Source organism: Quercus robur, chromosome 2, assembly GCF_932294415.1.
Source record: "Quercus robur chromosome 2, dhQueRobu3.1, whole genome shotgun sequence".
Classification (NCBI taxonomy): Eukaryota; Viridiplantae; Streptophyta; class Magnoliopsida; order Fagales; family Fagaceae; genus Quercus; species Quercus robur.
This window is the reverse complement of record NC_065535.1, coordinates 13,850,367-13,868,065: the sequence shown is the minus strand read 5'-3', so window position 1 is coordinate 13,868,065 and position 17,699 is coordinate 13,850,367. Positions and strand designations below refer to the sequence as shown.

General features: G+C 41.1%; 1 protein-coding gene across 1 annotated transcript; it reads right to left on the bottom strand.

Moving 5' to 3' along the window:
• Positions 1–8,295: 8,295 nt before the first annotated feature.
• Positions 8,296–8,733, bottom strand: LOC126695144 (ornithine decarboxylase-like). The gene has a single exon (XM_050391792.1). It carries the CDS (start codon positions 8,731–8,733, stop codon positions 8,296–8,298), a length of 438 nt encoding a protein of 145 aa, XP_050247749.1.
• Positions 8,734–17,699: the final 8,966 nt, after the last annotated feature.

The following is a 17,699-nucleotide window of genomic DNA, read 5'->3' as shown; positions in this document are numbered from 1 at the left end:
CACAACACGGAAGATTGTAGGGACCTAAAGGAGCAGATAGAAGAGTTGATACGGAAAGGCAAATTACAGAAATACGTGAAGAAGGGAGAATATAATAAGTTCAAGGACGGCAATAAGAGTCAGCATAAGTCCTCTTCCATGAGTGACAATCAACCGTTCCAACCTACACAGGACGTGATCAGGGAGATAAAGACAATTACAGGAGGGCCCTTCACAGGAGGGTCATTCAAATCCCTTAAGAAAGCATACCAAAGACAGGTGAATAGCGTCCATATGATACCTCCGTTTAAGCAGCAACGGACAGACCAGGACATGTCTTTCAATGAAGCGGACGCCAGGGGAGTAAAGCAGCCCCACAATGACCCTTTGGTTATAATGCTGAATATAGAGTGATTCAACACCAAAAGGATCCTCGTGGACAACGGTAGCTCCGCAGACATTATCTACCTCCTTGCCTTCCCACAGTTGAAGCTAGATCCAAGGAGATTGCGTTCATTGGACTCCCCCCTCGTCAGTTTCAGTGGAGACAGGATATATCCCAGGGGCATAGTGACGCTAACAGTAACAGTGGGGACCTACCCGACACAGTTGACTCGTCAATTAGACTTCCTGGTAGTAGATTGCCCCTTATCTTACAATGTAATCATTGGGAGGCCCACGCTCAACAAATGGAAAGCAGCCACATCAACCTATTGCTTGAAGGTAAAATTCCCAATAAATAATGGTGTCAGCGAAGTAAAAGGTGATCAAGTCTTAGCTAGGGAGTGTTATCAAGCCGTCTTGGACGCAAAGGAGAATCACACATGGATGATCAAAGGGAATGACGAAGATAAAATGGAAGCCTTGGAAACAGTAAAACTGGCCGAAGGGGAGGCAACCAAGACCACGAAGATAGGGACGACGTTAAGCCCTGAGATGAGAACAAGGCTCATCCAATTCCTTAAATAAAACCTAGACGTCTTCACGTGGAGCCACGAGGACATGCCAGACATAGCTCCAGAAGTCATTCAGCATAAGTTGAATGTGAAACCGGAAAGAAAACCCGTCCAGCAAAGATGAAGAGTCTTTGCCCCAGAACGAGACCAAGCAGTTACAGATGAAGTTTCCAAGCTGTTGACGGCAGGTTTCATCCGGGAAGTACACTATCCTGAATGGCTCGCTCCTAGTAAAGAAAGCAAATGGGAAATGGAGAATGTACATGGACTTCACAGACTTGAACAAGGCATGCCTGAAGGACAGTTTCCCCCTACCAAGGATAGACCAGCTTGTTGATTCTACGGCCGGACACAAGTTGCTGATGTTTATGGACGCTTTCTCAAGATATAACCAGATAAGGATGGTTGAAGAAGATCAGGAGAAGACTGCTTTCATCACGAGTCAGGGACTCTATTGTTACAAGGTAATGCCTTTTGGACTGAAGAATGCCGGAGCTACGTATCAGAGACTAGTGAACAAAATGTTCAGCAAACAGATTGGCAAGAACATGGAAGTATATGTGGATGATATGCTCGTCAAGAGTAAGGAAGAGCTTGTGCATCTGGACGACCTAAAGGAGACGTTTGCCACCCTCAAACAATACCAGATGAAGTTGAATCCAAGTAAGTGTGTTTTTGGTGTAGCTTCAGGAAAATTCTTGGGATTCATGGTGTCCCAAAGAGGAATAGAAGAAAATCCGGAGAAAATGTAAGCCATAATCAATATGGCATCGCCCAGAACCGTTAAGGAAGTCCAGAAGCTCATAGGAAGGATCGCAGCTTTAAACAGGTTCATCTCTAGAGTGACGGACAAATGCCTACCCTTTTTCAAGACCTTGAAGCAGGCTTTCGTGTGGACCGACAAATGTGAAACAGCGTTCCAGGAACTCAAACGTTACCTGAGTAATCCACCCCTCCTAAGTCCGTCCAAGGAAGGGGAAAATTTACATTTGTACTTGGCAGTATCAGCTAAAGCAGTAAGTGCAGTCTTGATTCAAGAAGAAGGCAAGAAATAGCTCCCAGTTTACTACGTCAGCCAAGCTTTCCAAAGGGCTAAGTCCAAGTATCCAAGGATTGAAAAGACCGCGTTCACGTTAATAATAGCCTCACGTAAACTAAGACAATATTTTCAGGCAAATCCTATCCTGGTGATGACGGACCAACCTATCAAAAAATCCATGAACAAACCTGAGGCAGCCGGAAGAAGGTCCAGTGGGCAATTAAACTCAACCAGTTTGACATTGAGTACCATCCCAGAACAGTCATCAAGGCACAAGCTTTGGCAGACTTCATCGTCGAGTTCACCTTTCCGGACGAAGACAGTCTCACCAACGAAGCTGAATGATGGACGATACAGACTGATGGTTCGTCAACCCAAAAAAAAGGGGGAGTAGGGGTCGTCATAACCACCCCAGACAGAGAAGTGCTCAAATACGAAGTTCAACTGAAATTTCCAGCTACCAACAACGAAGCTGAATACGAAGGAATACTTATGGGGTTGACGCTCGAAGGCGCTTGGAGCTAAGAACTTGTTAGTCCAAAATGATTCAAAGCTGGTGATCGAGCAAATCAAGGGAGAGTACGAAGCAAAGGAAGAGAGAATGTAGAAATACCTCAGGCTGACGAAACATCTTACTCAGGAGTTCGATAAGGTGGAATTCGTACAGATCCCCAGAAGCCAGAATATGGTAACAGACGAAGTCTCGAAGTTAGCATCGTCAGAAGAAGGGGGGATAAGCATGGGCTTGGCAATGGAAGTCCAGAAACACCCCAGCATTGAAGAAGTTCCAACTTGCACAATCTAGAGCACAAACAGCTGGATGACACCAATAGTTTCTTTCCTCCAAGACGAGCACCTCCCTCAGAATATAGAAAAGGCCAAAAAGATCAACAAGAGGGTGGCCAGATTTACGATCCTTAATGACACCTTATACAAGAGAGGCTTCTCCATGCCTTACTTGAAATGTGTCGACGAAGAAGAGGCCAAGTACATATTGGAAGAAATCAACGAAGGAATTTGCGGCGACCATGCTGGCCCTAGTCCCTGGTAAACAAGGTAATACAAACAGGTTATTTCTGGCCTACTACGCAGGTGGACGCAGTGGAGCTCGTCAAGAAGTGCGACAAGTGCCAACAATACAGGAATGTCCAGCGGCTTCTAGTAGAGAAACCGACGACGATAGCCTCCCCATGGCCATTCGCACAATGGGGAATCGACATCGTCGGTCCACTACCTCAAGGTAAAGGTCAGGTAAAATTCCTACTAGTTGCTATTGACTACTTCACAAAGTGAGTTGAAGCAAAGGCTCTAGCAACAATCACTGAAGCAAGAATTTGGAGCTTTGTGTGGAAGAATATAATTTGCAGGTTCGGGATTCCATTGACGATTATATCAGATAATGGGCGGCAGTTCGACAGCCAAGGCTTTAGAGACTTCTGTTCAAATCTAGGCATCAAGAACCAATTCTCATCCCCAGGGCATCCCTAGGAAAATGGACAGACGGAAGTAACGAAATGGACAATGCTCAAGATTATCAAAACCAAGCTGGACGACGCGAAGGGTGCCTGGCCAGAAGAATTGCCTAATGTCCTGTGGGCTTACAGAACCACAGCAAGAACCCCAACGGGAGAAACCCCCTTCAAGGTTACCTATGGCACTGAAGCAGTAATCCCGGTCGAAGTAGGAGTAACAGGCATCAGGCGATAGATATTCAACGAAGAGGGCAATGACGATCAACGACGACTCAACCTGGACTATCTGGACGAAGTAAGAGACAAAGCTTCCAGCAAAATGACGAAGTACCAGCAGAAGATGACCGAATACTACAATAAAAGGGTGAAACTCAAACGACTTGACATAGGCAACCTCGTCCTGCGCAAGGTTACCACAGCAACTAGAGACCTTGCCCAAGGAAAGCTTGGCCCCACATGGGAAGGACTTTACCGGGTCGTCCACTATTCAAGGCAAGGCAGTTAGGACCTGGAAACTGTAGACGGACAGAGACTCCCTTGGCCATGGAACATTGAGCACTTGAAGAAGTACCACCGATAGATGTATCAAATGAATATATTCATTCCTGAAATTAATAAAAGAATTATTCACCCAATGTCTTCGTGCAAGCAGGTCTAGTCAGCAGCAAAACTAAAAACGGCCAAGTAACAAGATTCCGCCTTGACGGATGTAAGTTACTGACAAGGCCAAAAATGTGACAAAATCCCTGGACTAGGTGTAAGTCAAATGGCCAAGTAACAAGATTCCGCCTTGACGGATGTAAGTTACTGACGAGGCCAAAAATGTGACAAAATCCCTTAAATGGGTGTAAATCAAACAGCCAAGTAACAAGATTCTGCCTTGACGGATGTAAGTTACTGAGGAGGCCAAAAATATGACAAAACCCCTTAAATGGGTGTAAGTCAAACGGCCAAGTAACAAGATTCCACTTTGACAGATGTAAGTTACTGACGAGGACAAAAACAGGATAGTATCCCTTAACGGGTGTAAATCAAATGATAAAACGACTAAGTAACAAGATTATGCCTGATGGATGTAGGTTACTAACGAGACCAATAAAAAAAAAAATCAATCAATCAGGAAGGGACAAGGACCTTACAACAAATCAAAACAAAGCTCAGGCTGAGTCCAAGCTCCCCTGAAAGGTTGTCAGTTGCAGACTAGGTAGCAGAACAATGTTGAAGGAAGAGGAAAAGATACAACTAAAGTTTTGCAAAGTGCAAGGTATGGACGAGTGTAAAACATCACAAGCATATCAAGAGCCAATAAAGTGTACAATCACAAAAACAAGTAAGTATGCAGCCATAAATTTAATTAAAGCCCATAAACAACGGGCAATTACCATTGTTTCTACATCTAAAGGCCCATAAATGCTGGGCCAAAAATATTGTTCTCAATACATATTAAAAAGGAACTATTACGAAATCAAATTTACAAACCCAAAACATATTGGGCGCATATACACAAAACAAATTTTTTCACAAGGATCAGGTTCAGGCATCAGCTGCAATATCGTCACCGGCGGGGGTGTCATTAACGGGGGCATTCTTGGGGGTATCGGTCTCAGTAGCAGAAGACTGGGCAGCCTCGTCAGTAGCCATCTCCTGGTTGACCTTTTCCAAGTCTACTCCGAAAGGGTGCTTGACGAGGTACCTCCTGAGAAGCTCGAAATCCTTGAAGTACCAGCTGAACAGGACTGTGTTGTACTCATCGGTCGTCTGGAAGGCTTCAACAGACCTAGCAGTAATAGTCTTCAACTCTCCTTGGCACCCAAAAGTTACTCATCCTTCTCCAAGGTCAACTGACACTCCACCTTGAGTTCGTCGCTCAAAGTCTTCACTTTTTCTTTTAGCATATTCGCCTCGCCCATGGAGTCAATCAGGTTCTGCTTTAGTGTGGAACTCTCCGCCTCCAAAGCTTCCATTCTCGACATGAGAGAAGCCACCTTGGCCTCTTGAGTGAAGTACTCAGAGGTAATGTGGAGACTTTCCCCCAACACCTGAAAAGAAATTCAGAACCGTCAATAAAATGAAAGAGAAAAAGAGACTAACAGTTGCACAAGCATTTTACCTGAACAAGCTTATGAACGTGACGACTAGCGACGTTGTTGAAGGGCACTCCAGAGAAGACCTTCAGATCCTCAGTAGTCACGACCCCATAAGCCTTGTCCACCACCAGTCTCTCGTCATCCCAAACAATGGACAAGCGAGGATCAACCTTTTCCTTCTCCCTGTCGGACAAGCGCGGTCTCTTAGAGACGGGAGTAGGGAGCTCTTCAACCAAGGTCGAAGGAGAAGCTGTCCTCGTCGTCTCAGCACCAGAAACGATAGGAGTGACGGAGGTAGCTGGATTGACGGAAAGACCCTTCCCAGTAACGCGCACCGTCTTCTTCCCTATATTCAACAACGGCTTGTCCTTCTTCGACCTTATCTTTGCATACATGTCTTTGTTGAATTTGGTCGTCATCTCTACAATAGGGAAACATTTGTTAAAAATAAAAATAAAAATAAAAAAATCGGGGAGAGGGGTGTATGAAAGAGTCAGCACTGACGAACCTAGGACTTACTTTTTTTTTCCTTCAATTTTAAGATTGCGCAAAACAAAGGCAGAGGGTTCTGGTTCGAGACAGTAGAAGGCAAGGGTCCTCGGGTCCACAAGATCGTCCCAGCTCTCAATCGTCTACGCGTAGTTGATGGCTTTCTGCACTCGCTCCTTGTACCTGCTTTTCAGTTTGGGCCGTCTCTTAACTGCGCAAAACAAGAAGTGGAAGAATCAGCAGCAATAATGATAAACGAAATAAAACTTAAGTGACAAAAAGAAATATTGATGCACCTAAAGTCGGGGTTCCCCACCTACGATGCAACCTCAGGAGATCACCCCAAACCCCGCCAGAGAGAGTCTCAAAATCGTCCCCAGACAAAAAGAAAAATATGGACTTCCAATACCTAAAAGACGAAGGTAGACCCTTAACGATCCTAGTTTTTCTCTCCCAAGGCACCAATTCATAGTACCCGTGCTCCTTAGACGCTTTTAAGTGGTACAAGTAGATGAGCTCGTCCAGCTTAAGCATATCTCCGTCCATAGCAGCCAGCCATATTCCCATATAGCTGACCACTATTCTCCACGAATTAGGCATAAGCTGCCCAGGAGCGATACCAAAGTGGTCTAACAGCTCCATAAGGAAAGGATGGACCGGAAACCTCAACCCACAGACGAAGGCAGACTCATAAAAGCATACCTCCCCAAGGAAGAAGTGACAGACCCTATCCTCATCATTGGGCAGACGAACCCTAACTCGTTCCGGGAATTGGAACCTATCCCTAAATCTCCCCAGCGTGTCAGCATCCAATCCACACTCCTCCCTAAGGGCATAAAAAGCCCTAACTTCTCGAGGGGAAGGGACGGCAATATCCCCCTCCACTGGGTCACCACTAGACGATAGCCCAGTCTTGAGCTCGCTAGACCTAACCTCAGACATTATTCCCTGCTCTCTCACCCGACCCTCGAACCAATCAATCGATTGACGAAGCAAAGGCAACAAATCAGCCAATGCAATGCCCAAACAGTTACCCTCAAAAACGAAATCCTCAAGATGTGGGAAAACGCCTAAAGACCCCCCTACGCGCAAAAAGGAAGGAAATCGATGGGCAAGCTATCCTAACCTCAAAGCTACTAACCATGGAAATTCGGGAAAAACACAAAGGGAACAATACGAGCTAAAACCCCAAGAAATCAAAGGCAAACAGAAGGCAAAAGGAAAGGAGAAGAAGGAAGAAATCAGGAAGCTATATCGCCATAAAAATAAAAAATAAAAGGGGGCGGGGGGCAAAGCCGAAAAAAGAGAAGAAAGGTACCTTAAAAATGGCGGACAAGGGAAGCACCACCGCACAGCACACTAGTCCAGAGAAAAGTTGCAGAGTTGGCGAAGAAAATACTCAGAAAAATTATTTAAAGCTTTTAAAGAAAAGTGAAAAGAAAAAAATGATGAGAAATTTAAAACCAAAAGCTCAAAAAACTGAAAACTAGCGGGAAACCCAATAGTCCCACAAATTGGAGCATTAACTCCACTAGTCACAATGTACCACGTAGGCCACGACCTATGGAGCGTCGCCACTATGCATTTAATATGGAGCGAAACCCCAAGAGTCATCTACAGCTCATAACCTTTTGTATTCTATGATCGTCATGAAACGTCACGACGACCATAGAATTAGGGGGGCAGCTGACGAGACTGACGAATTCGTCTCCCCTAGACGATCTCAACGACACGAACGAGGACAGCCCTAGACAAGCCAAACAAATGCCCCCACCACTGACGAAGGAAACCAGGCCATTCAATGCGGCCAAGTATACCCTGAGCGGTTACAGAGCCAGCTGTATGAACCGTTGGAGCGCATTAAAGCCGCATTACAAAGCATTAAACGTTACCAAGAGAGGCATTAAGGCCACCATAACTGCCCCAACGGTCAGAAGCTGCAAGAACATATATAAAGACCCCCACAACATCAACAGGAGGTAAGAAAAGATACTGAGATAATTTCACTGTTATTGTACGATTTTGCTTTAACTTACAAAGTGTTCCCTGTTACTGACTTTGGCATCAGAGACGTTGTGGCAGGCACCAGACCGGTGACCATCTTTGAGGATACATTCACACAGACTAGAGATTGGTTCCATCTGCCTACTTTGACTGACGAACTCACGCTTCATCAATTATTACAACCTATCGATGTATATGCCTATATATACAACACCCAATGGGCAGTGTGCACCACTATCATCTGGAACTTTAATCCGAATTATTAAATCTCATTTTGGTTGCCATTTTTGCATCTTTTCAATTTCATCCATTGAATCAAAAGTCGTCAAGTTTACACCAACATTCTCCGCGTACTTGATGTGAGACTCAGCTTTACAAGGGTTCGCAAATATGATCCGATCTGAAGAAACTCCTTGTGACAAAATAGACTCAATCTCGGCTTGACTTGCACAATCAAAATTTGACCCAAGAGCAGCCATGGCACCAAGGAAATTCAAGTTCAGGTTGCACTTAACGGCATAGTGTGGTTGAATCGTAGGGAGGGCTCGAGTCCACCTATACATGAGAGTAGTGACTGCACCTAAATCAAGTATGTAAAAGGGTTCTTTGGTTTCTTTGCTAAAAATGATGGACCGCATGAAATCAGTTAATCCATCTTTTGATAAGACTGTAACTCTCTTTCCGTTTATTCCCGGTGCACCCAACATAGCTTAGGACTCTTAAAGCTCGGTGTCATGGCTAAGAATGTGCTGAAATATGATAAATGAAAGAGAAAAAGAAAGAGTTATGATTTGGACTTGACAGAATAGAGCATGACCTTGAAGGGTATATATACTATATAAGCATAGTCGCATAGAAATGGTTAGGAGAATATATTATAGAGTTTTTTTTTTTTTTTTTTTTTTTTGAGAATGAACTTTCATCTATTATAAATCAAACGGTAGCTAAATCAGCCATTACAATTTGGCGAATATCTAGTGGTACATCTTCCATCCAGACACTTAAGTTGGGCTCCTTAATCGCCCATTTTGCCAGTGCATGTGCAGCATTATTACCTTGGCGACGTACATGCGTAAAACTAAGGGAAATAAAAGAGCTAGATAAGCATTTAACGTCCTGAATCAAATGGCCATGCAGTGCCATGGAAAGAGTTGGTTCCTTAAGCTCTCTGACAATGGTCTCCGAATCACCCTCTACTATTGCTTTTGTAATCCCAATTTCCAAAGCGAATTCAACGGCTCGCCATGCTGTAAGAGCTTTGACTTGAGCAACTGTTGTAGGGAGTGGGATTTGTTGTGCCATGGATGCCATAACTTCTCCAGTACTGTTCCTGATGATGACGCCAAGACCGGCTCTCCCCTGTTGGCTAAACACTGCCCCATCATAGTTCACCTTCCAAGCTCCTATTTCTGGTGGCTTCCACCTGGTATGGTTCCAGTGCTGTGGTGTTACTGCTGCTGGGTGGAGGCGTTGAAATTCCTCCTTCCTTTCCTTCGACAGAGCTAGTATCTGATTCAGAGGACAGGAGGCTTCGTTGAAGCGAATCTGGTTGCGCCGGTTCCAAATTGCCCATCCGATATATGCCATGAGCTTAACATCATTCTTTTCGGAAAAAGCTCTCTTGAAAACTTCTTTGCAATTACTATCCTTCATCTCTAGGACCCACTTCCATTGAGGATCAGTACCCCACAAAGTTTGCACCTCAGAGCAGAAAAACAAAGCATGTAGAACATCCTCATCCCCTGCTTTGCAAATATCGCATTGCCCATCTTGGGAAATCTTTCTACGAAGCAGATTCTTCTTGACTGGTAGGGCATTTTTGCTAGCTCGCCAAACAAAATTCTTTATTTTGCTAGGCACCTCCAATTTCCACAGCTTTTTCCAAAATTCAATGTCTTGGCCTGTATCTTGAGATTAGGCAGAATTCTCTAGTAAAAACCGGTAACCTGATTTTACAGAGTATATGCCCGAGGGAGTGAAAGGCCAAATCAGGGCATCTGGTTGGGTTGTTGAGCTGAGTGGAATACTTTTTATAATCTCGGCATCTTGTACAGTAAACACATGATCAATAACATCAATCCTCCAGCATATAGTTCTTTGATTTATAAGTACCTCTACATTTGAGTTTTCCTAACCATATAGTACCGATGTAGTGATTTTAGCTGCTGTTTTTTAGGGCAGCCAGTTATCACCCCATATCCTCACCCTCTTGCCATCCCCTATCCTCCAAAGTGCACCTTTTAGAATTACATCCTGGCCTTTGAGTATGCTTTTCCATGCATATGAAGCTGAGGAGGAGTCTTTTGCTTCAAGGATGGTCTCCCTAGGGAAGAAACTTGCTTTGAAGACTCTATAGAATAAGGATTTGTCATCATGGAGTAATCTCCATGCCAGATTTGCTAGCATAACATCGTTGAACATTGTGAGATCTTTGAACCCCATGCCTCCTTGGTCTTTATCTTGACACAAATCCCCCCATTTCACCCAATGTACATTCCGCCTCTCCCCCCTTTGTCCCCACCAAAATTTCCGGATGAGGGTTTCAATTTCATGGCATAAAGTGGCAGGAAGTTTGAAAAAACTCATCGTAAAAGTGGGTATTGCTTGGATCACGGACTTGATGAGAACTTCCCTTCCGGCTTGTGACAAGATTTTACCCTCCCATCCTTGAAGTCGCTTCCAAACTTTTTGCTTCAGTTTGTCAAAGCTTGCCCTTTTAGTCCTCCCTACCAAGGCCAGTAACCCCAAATAATCTTCATATTACTTCAACTCATTAACCCCAAGCAACTTCATGATTTCCTATTGTAGATCACACGAGGTAGATTTACTGAAAAACAATGTAGTCTTTTCTCTGTTTAATCTTTGCCCGGACACCTTCTCATAATTTGACAAAATCTCTATTACTTTCTGACAATCATGAGTAGTTGCCCTACAAAACAAGAGGGTATGATCTGCAAAAAATAGATGGGTTAGTTTGGGGCCATTACGACAAATAGACACACCCTGTATTTCACCTCTCTCTGTAGCCTTTTGGATCATTCGATGAAGACCCTCCGAACAAAGCAAAAAGAGATAGGGCGAAAGTGAATCTCCTTGATGTATACCACGACTTGGTTTGATGTCTCCCAAAGGTTCCCCATTGATCAATAGGGAGTATGTGACTGAGGTGATACACTCCATGACTAAGGCCACCCACCGATCATTAAACCCCATTTTGATCATCACCACTCTCAAGAAAGACCACTCCACCCTGTCATAAGCCTTGCTCATATCAAGTTTGAGCGCCATGTAGCCCGAATTTCCAGAATTGTGATTCTTCATATAATGCAGAGTCTCAAATGCCACAAGGATATTGTCCGTGATCAATCGACCTTTGATAAAAGCGCACTGGTGCTCTGATATGATATGGGGTAACACTCTCTTCAACCTGTTTGCAAGGACTTTTGAAAAGATCTTGTAAAGCACGTTACAAAGACTGATTGGCCTATATTCAGTAACCTTCTCAGGATTTTTTGTTTTGGGAATTAAAGTTATGAAAGTATGATTAAGAGGCATAGGCAATTTACCCGAATTTAGAAAAAGAAGGACATCATGAATTACATCACCTTTTACCAATTCCCAAAAATTCTGATAGAATAGAGGTGGCATCCCATCCAACCTCGGAGCCTTGAGTGGCGCCATTTGCTTTAGTGCACCTTCTACCTCCCACGCCTGAAACTCTCCAGTCAAGATCTCATTCATTTCCCCTGTAACTACCTGTGGAATGGAGTCCAAGTCATCCACCGTATCTTCTGGGTTTGAGGTTGAGAACAGTTGTTGATAATACTCTAGGAATATGGCTGCAATCTGTTCTGGCTGAGTGCACCAAACATTGGACTGATTTTTAATACACGTAATAAGATTTTTCCGTCTCCTCTGAGTTGCTCTGCAATGGAAGAACCGGGTATTACGGTCACCGTCTCTTAGATACAAGGTACGAGACCTTTGGCACCACATCCTCTCCTCTTTGTCCATGAGCGAGTTTATGTCTTTCTTAAGCTGAATAAGATCATTTGAATAACCTCTCTGTATAGCCACTTTCTCAACGCGAGCCAACTCTCTTTTCTTTTTTTCAAGCTCAGCTCATACATTGTCAAAACAATCTTTGCTCCACTTTGTTAAAGCTTCACCACACTTTTCCACTTTCATGATCACTCTAGTGGATCCCATGTCTTCATAGAAAACTTGCCAAACCCCTTCCACGGTTTCTCCACACCCTTTGTCGCCCAACCACATCTCTTCAAATCTGAAGAGTTTTTTCTTTCGCACCTGTTCCAAGTCCGACTGTTCAATCCAAAGTAGCTTATGGTCAGATGTTGTGCTATCTACATGATTGACCCGAGTCCCTGGGTACTTAACGAACCAATCATAGGAGACTATGGCTTGGTCTAACCACTCCCAGATCGAAGCTCCACTATTATAGTGCTTGCTCCATGTAAACGGTGAGCCCTTGAAGCCGATATCCATGAGGCCGCACTCATCCAAAACTTCCCGGAAGAGTTGCATTTGTCCATGTGGTCTTAATCTCCCTCCCAATTTTTCAGATTGCTTAACAATTTCATTGAAATCCCCGGCGCACAACCAAGGTAATGAGCTTTGCTGGTGTAGACTACGGAGTAGATCCCATGATTCATGTCGTTTGTGTGTTTTAGGCTCACCGTAAAAGCCGGTGAAACGCCAAGCTGCTTGAGAGTCTTTGTCGATAATTGCATCAATGTGGTTCAAAGAGGAAGACACTACATCAACCTTGATATCATCCTTCAATACATAACCAGTCCTCCACCTTTGTTAATTCTCTGCACAAAATTTTTTTTGTCAAAACGAATCTGATTCTTAACATAATCTAGCCTAGCCTCATCTGCAAGTGTTTAGGCCAAGAACACTACAATGGGAGCTTCTGCCTGCACCAAATCCACAAGCTCTTGAACTGCTAGAGGGTTCCCAAGCCCCCTGCAGTTCCAAACTATGCAACTCATTGTTCTTGGCGGGGCTGAACAACAGCCTCCGCCATTAATGAAGAGTTTTCTTTATCCTCGTGAGAAACCAGAAATTTTTTGCATGGTAACTCACAAAGATTATCAGTCATGTCAATGGGACGTTTTGAAGCACCACCATCACAAGATTCACAACTAGCAATTTGGTAGAGCAAAAAGAGGGAAAGTGGTTGGTTCGAAATGAGGTCAATAATTAAGTAACGTTATCTGAATGTTAGAAGTTAATATTTTTTTTGGTCCAGTATCCTACCCGAATAATCATAAATTTCAATAATATAATTGAAATTTAGAGTGTTATAAATCTATCTACTTTGTCCATTTATATGAATAAAAATCTATACTTAATTTTTTTAAAAAAATTTATTTATACATATATAACTTTATTGATACACACGTACACATTTAGGTTTATTTATTTTTTTGCCAAAATATACACAAGGATTTTTTTTTTGGCTCATGTTTTCATGTGACAGTATCTCATGGGATGTTGTAGAAGATAGCATCCACATGAAGTCATATATATATATATATATATATATATATAAAATTGTTAGTTTATTATTTTTTCTTCCAGCTTATAGATACTGGTGGTTCTACATGTAAGCCACGGTCGTACTATGACCACCCTGACTTGCAAAAAATGACATATATAGACTTGTTAAAAAAAATTAAATGTTATACTAACCTATTGTGATCATCCTAATAAAAATGTTGAATACCCTGACTTGAGAATTACAAAAAATTTGGTTTAACAAAAATAAGAATAATGTTACATTCACAATATTTTCACAATGAATTTACAACAAACCCAATATGGTAAGCTGTTACCAATTCTAATTTGGGCTCAATACTGATATTATTTTTTTACTCACCTAATAACAACTTTTTGTATAAGATTTATTGTAAAAATATTATAGAAATAGCATTACTCCAAAATTAATTCAACCCCCAAACATAATCCTTAATCCCTTCTAAAAAAAAAACTTAAATAACAACACTAAGTATAAGTATTAGCCCAAACAACAACAAACATAAACCAAACAAAAACAAGATAAGACCAAACAACAAGTGATCTAATTATTCAACAAAAAGCCTACCATAAAGCAAAAAGATAAAATTCGTTAAACATTCAAATTTGTAGTTCGTTCAACCTATTCAATAAAAATAATCTCTAATTTCATTTTTCCTTAAAAATGATACCAAGAAAAATATTGTGGTTGTCAATTCTTTTTGGCTTTGAAGTCACAACAATTTTACTTTTCTTAGTGACTCGACGTCTCACAATTGTAGCAAATATTCAAGTTATCATTTTATTAGATTTTGTATCATTTAAATTTTTTAATGACCACCCTAAAAAAAAAAAAAATCCTAGAGTCACCATTGCTTTTATATATATAGAGTATAGTAATGCATCTTTTTTTTTTCTTTTTTTTAGATGCAAGTAACTGTACTGCTTTTACTTATTTATCTTTCAAATAAAATAAGCCATTAAAAGTAAACTTATCGATTTTTTTGTTGAATAAACTTATCCAAACATACTAGTAGTCTGGTATAGTATTTTCTTTCCATAAATCTATTTTTCTATTAGTGGGATTTAATCTTAGGTTTTTGTGCCATAACAAAAGATTTGACTAATTATTAATTAATTGACCTCCAATTGTGAAGTTATTATATACTTTATGCAAAAGACAATGGATCTTAAAAATTATACCTGTAGGGGTGATAGGCCTAGTAGTATGTATCTATGTATATATTGGGTCAGAGGTCCAATCCGAGAACATTAAATAGCCCGAGGACGCGTAAAACACTGTTATGGGAGTCCGTGTTAGTAAATGAAGAGGTGAGGTTTGGTCATAAGAGTCCAAGAAGGTGGTTCGAGGATGAATGCATCCTCGGCTGAGCAAAGCCGAGGTCCGAAGGTGTGGTCTACCATCCAGGGTAATGTTCCAGGAGGTTTTGTTGATAAGGACAAGCATCCTAAAAGCACAGGACAGAAGAAAGCCATATAATATCTAAGAGAAAGCTACTACCATCACATTAAATGCTCTGTAACTAACTCTCTGGCCGTATTAATGAGGAAGTAATACCTGAACAGTAATTTTCAGCCTTACAGCTACTCCCCAAAGATTTCAGGAAGGTACTGATGGGACAAGGATCAACACCAGCAATTTAATCTACACGTGGAGGGTAAAGATGAAAGAAGGAAGATAGTATAAAACAGAAAGAAGACCCTAAGGGAAAGGGATTGGAAAAGAAAGAGAAAAATATTGTAGCAACAAGAATGGTGTTTGTAATCAAATTCAAGAGATATATACAAGAACTGATCTTCTTGAATTGTGCCGAGGACGATTTTATTTAGATAAAGCCAATCTATCTTTACTTTGTTGTCATCTGGATCCATTATAATTATTACCCAACTCATTAAAGTATAGTTTTCTAACACACTTTCTACAAGTTCATTGTATTGGGCTCTTTGAGCCTAGATCCTTTTACCTTTTGGGCTTAAGAACCAAATTATGTCCTTACAATACCCATGTGACTTATTGTGGGTATGGAACATCATCACTTAGTTAAACTATGTTTTTTTCCCCTTCGAATTTTATTCATTGAAATTTAAACTTTTTGACAGTGAAAGACAACTTTTTCCTGCTAGAATTTCATCACTAAAAGTTTTAAGAAAATACTAAACATTGTTTGCTTTACTCCCCCATTAATTCAGGCATATGTTAAGTTTCTTTAACTTGTATAAGAAATTTCATCTAAGCCATTAAAAATTCATATAGAAAAAAATTATTGATATAAATTTTTATTTGATATATTATGATTGAGCTATTTATTATTCCATGCAGGGCACGAGCTAGTAAGTAGTAAAAGTTTGAACTTAACTAAATCTATCTTGTGCATAATGGTAGTAATAATTGAGATAGCAAACTAAAGTTACTCTATGTCGGTAACTAAATAGTTGTTAAAAGACAAAAGAAAGATGGTCATGCTAACAAATGCTCTTAGAGCAATTGTTAATAAATCATTTTAGGAAAAATTTTACACAACTTTCATAGGAAAAACCACCAAAAAAATGAATTGCTTTATCATTTTTTATAAATTTTTTTTAAAAATAGTTCATAAACCAATGACTTAGAAAAATTGTTACTTTTTGTTGAGGGAAAAATTTTGATGTTCCCAAATAGAATATGGGGTAGTCAAGTCGAAACTCGACGATGAGCCCTTGAAATAAAGCCCAAAGGCTTTCAGTGTCGTGTAAGCCCGCCCAAGCAAGAGATAGAGGCTGCACCCTGACAAGAAGACAACAACAAAGCACAATAAACACGTTACTGTTGTTATATTATAGCATCATAGTTCAAATCAGTCCTCCAGCAGTAAGGGTAAAATTACACTTAGTCCAGAAAAAACAAATTTAAATAGTCCAATGGTCAATGATTAAATAAGTTTAGGAATGTATTAACTCCTGGGGGTCCTTGCATGTCTCGATCAGGGGAGTTCATTGTACTTTTAGCCATCATTACATCAATGTGAGGGAAAAGTTCAATTGTTACATATACATTATATCCTTCAATCGTAAAATAAAAAGTAAAAATTAGAGGATCCATAGGAAGAGATAGTTTCCAAAACATTATGGCCATCATCATAATAATACTAAATAAGGATTAAAGGCTTCATTGTTAAAAATAAAAGAGGAAAAATAGGATGGAATGAAGGGAAAGAGGGATCCTAGCTCAGTGCAGCAAGTATTAGACTAAGATTTTGGTGAGTGTGTGTTCATAAGGCATGAATGAGACAATATGGGCTGTTTTGAGTGAGTAGGATGAGATTAACTTTGAGGTTAAGGCTTTTTGTGAGTAGTGGTCTGTTTGTGAGTAGTGGGAGGCATTTATGAACTGTGATTGTGTAAAAGAGAGGAAAGAATGTCTAAGGTTAGATGAATGCGGGCTGAAGGGGATGAGTAGTGAGCTTAAGGAGAGCTAAACTACTAGCAAATTGGCAAATAGACCAGGGATTTCAGAGGAAGTAGCTCCCCCCTTTGTGGGCTGAGATGCTTTTGCTTTTATAATGAAATTTTAGAAAAGCATTAATTAACAAGAATCCAAAAAAACGTAGGCCTGATTCAAGGGAGCCAGAAAGCTGCATTAATAACCTGGATTTGGCCTAAAAATTGGAGCTTAATCAATGTGATTAAGGTGTGTATCAAGAGCGAATCCTAATACTGCAACTGAGATTTGAACTCCTAAGAAGTAAGATTCAACATCCCAAGCCAGGTGTCGAGGTCTAAGTTCACTTCAGAGGGTTCCGTTGGAGATCCCTTTTTGCCCTCCAACCACATGTTCCCAATTTTTCCCCTTTAAGATTCATGAGCTTGGGACATGAATCATGTTTTGAACGTTTTAATATTTATAACATCAATTTTTTGAAATTTGGATGACTTGGTTTCAGTTCCCCTTCTGTTGGAGGTACAGTCTTGAGGAAGATGATAGAATCACATCATCCTTTTGACTTCAGCTAATATGACAATCCTTAGGCACTGTTCACGTCAGGCAGAGGGTGGCAGAAAACTAATGGGACAACCCCTAGTTCATCCTCAAAGGTTTGGTTCTCTTGTAGGGGTCTCTAATTGTTTCTTTGGT

Bases quoted from the DNA above. Each gene is read 5' to 3' on its own strand.
- LOC126695144 (XM_050391792.1), bottom strand. From the start codon at position 8,733: ATGTTGGGTGCACCGGGAATAAACGGAAAGAGAGTTACAGTCTTATCA.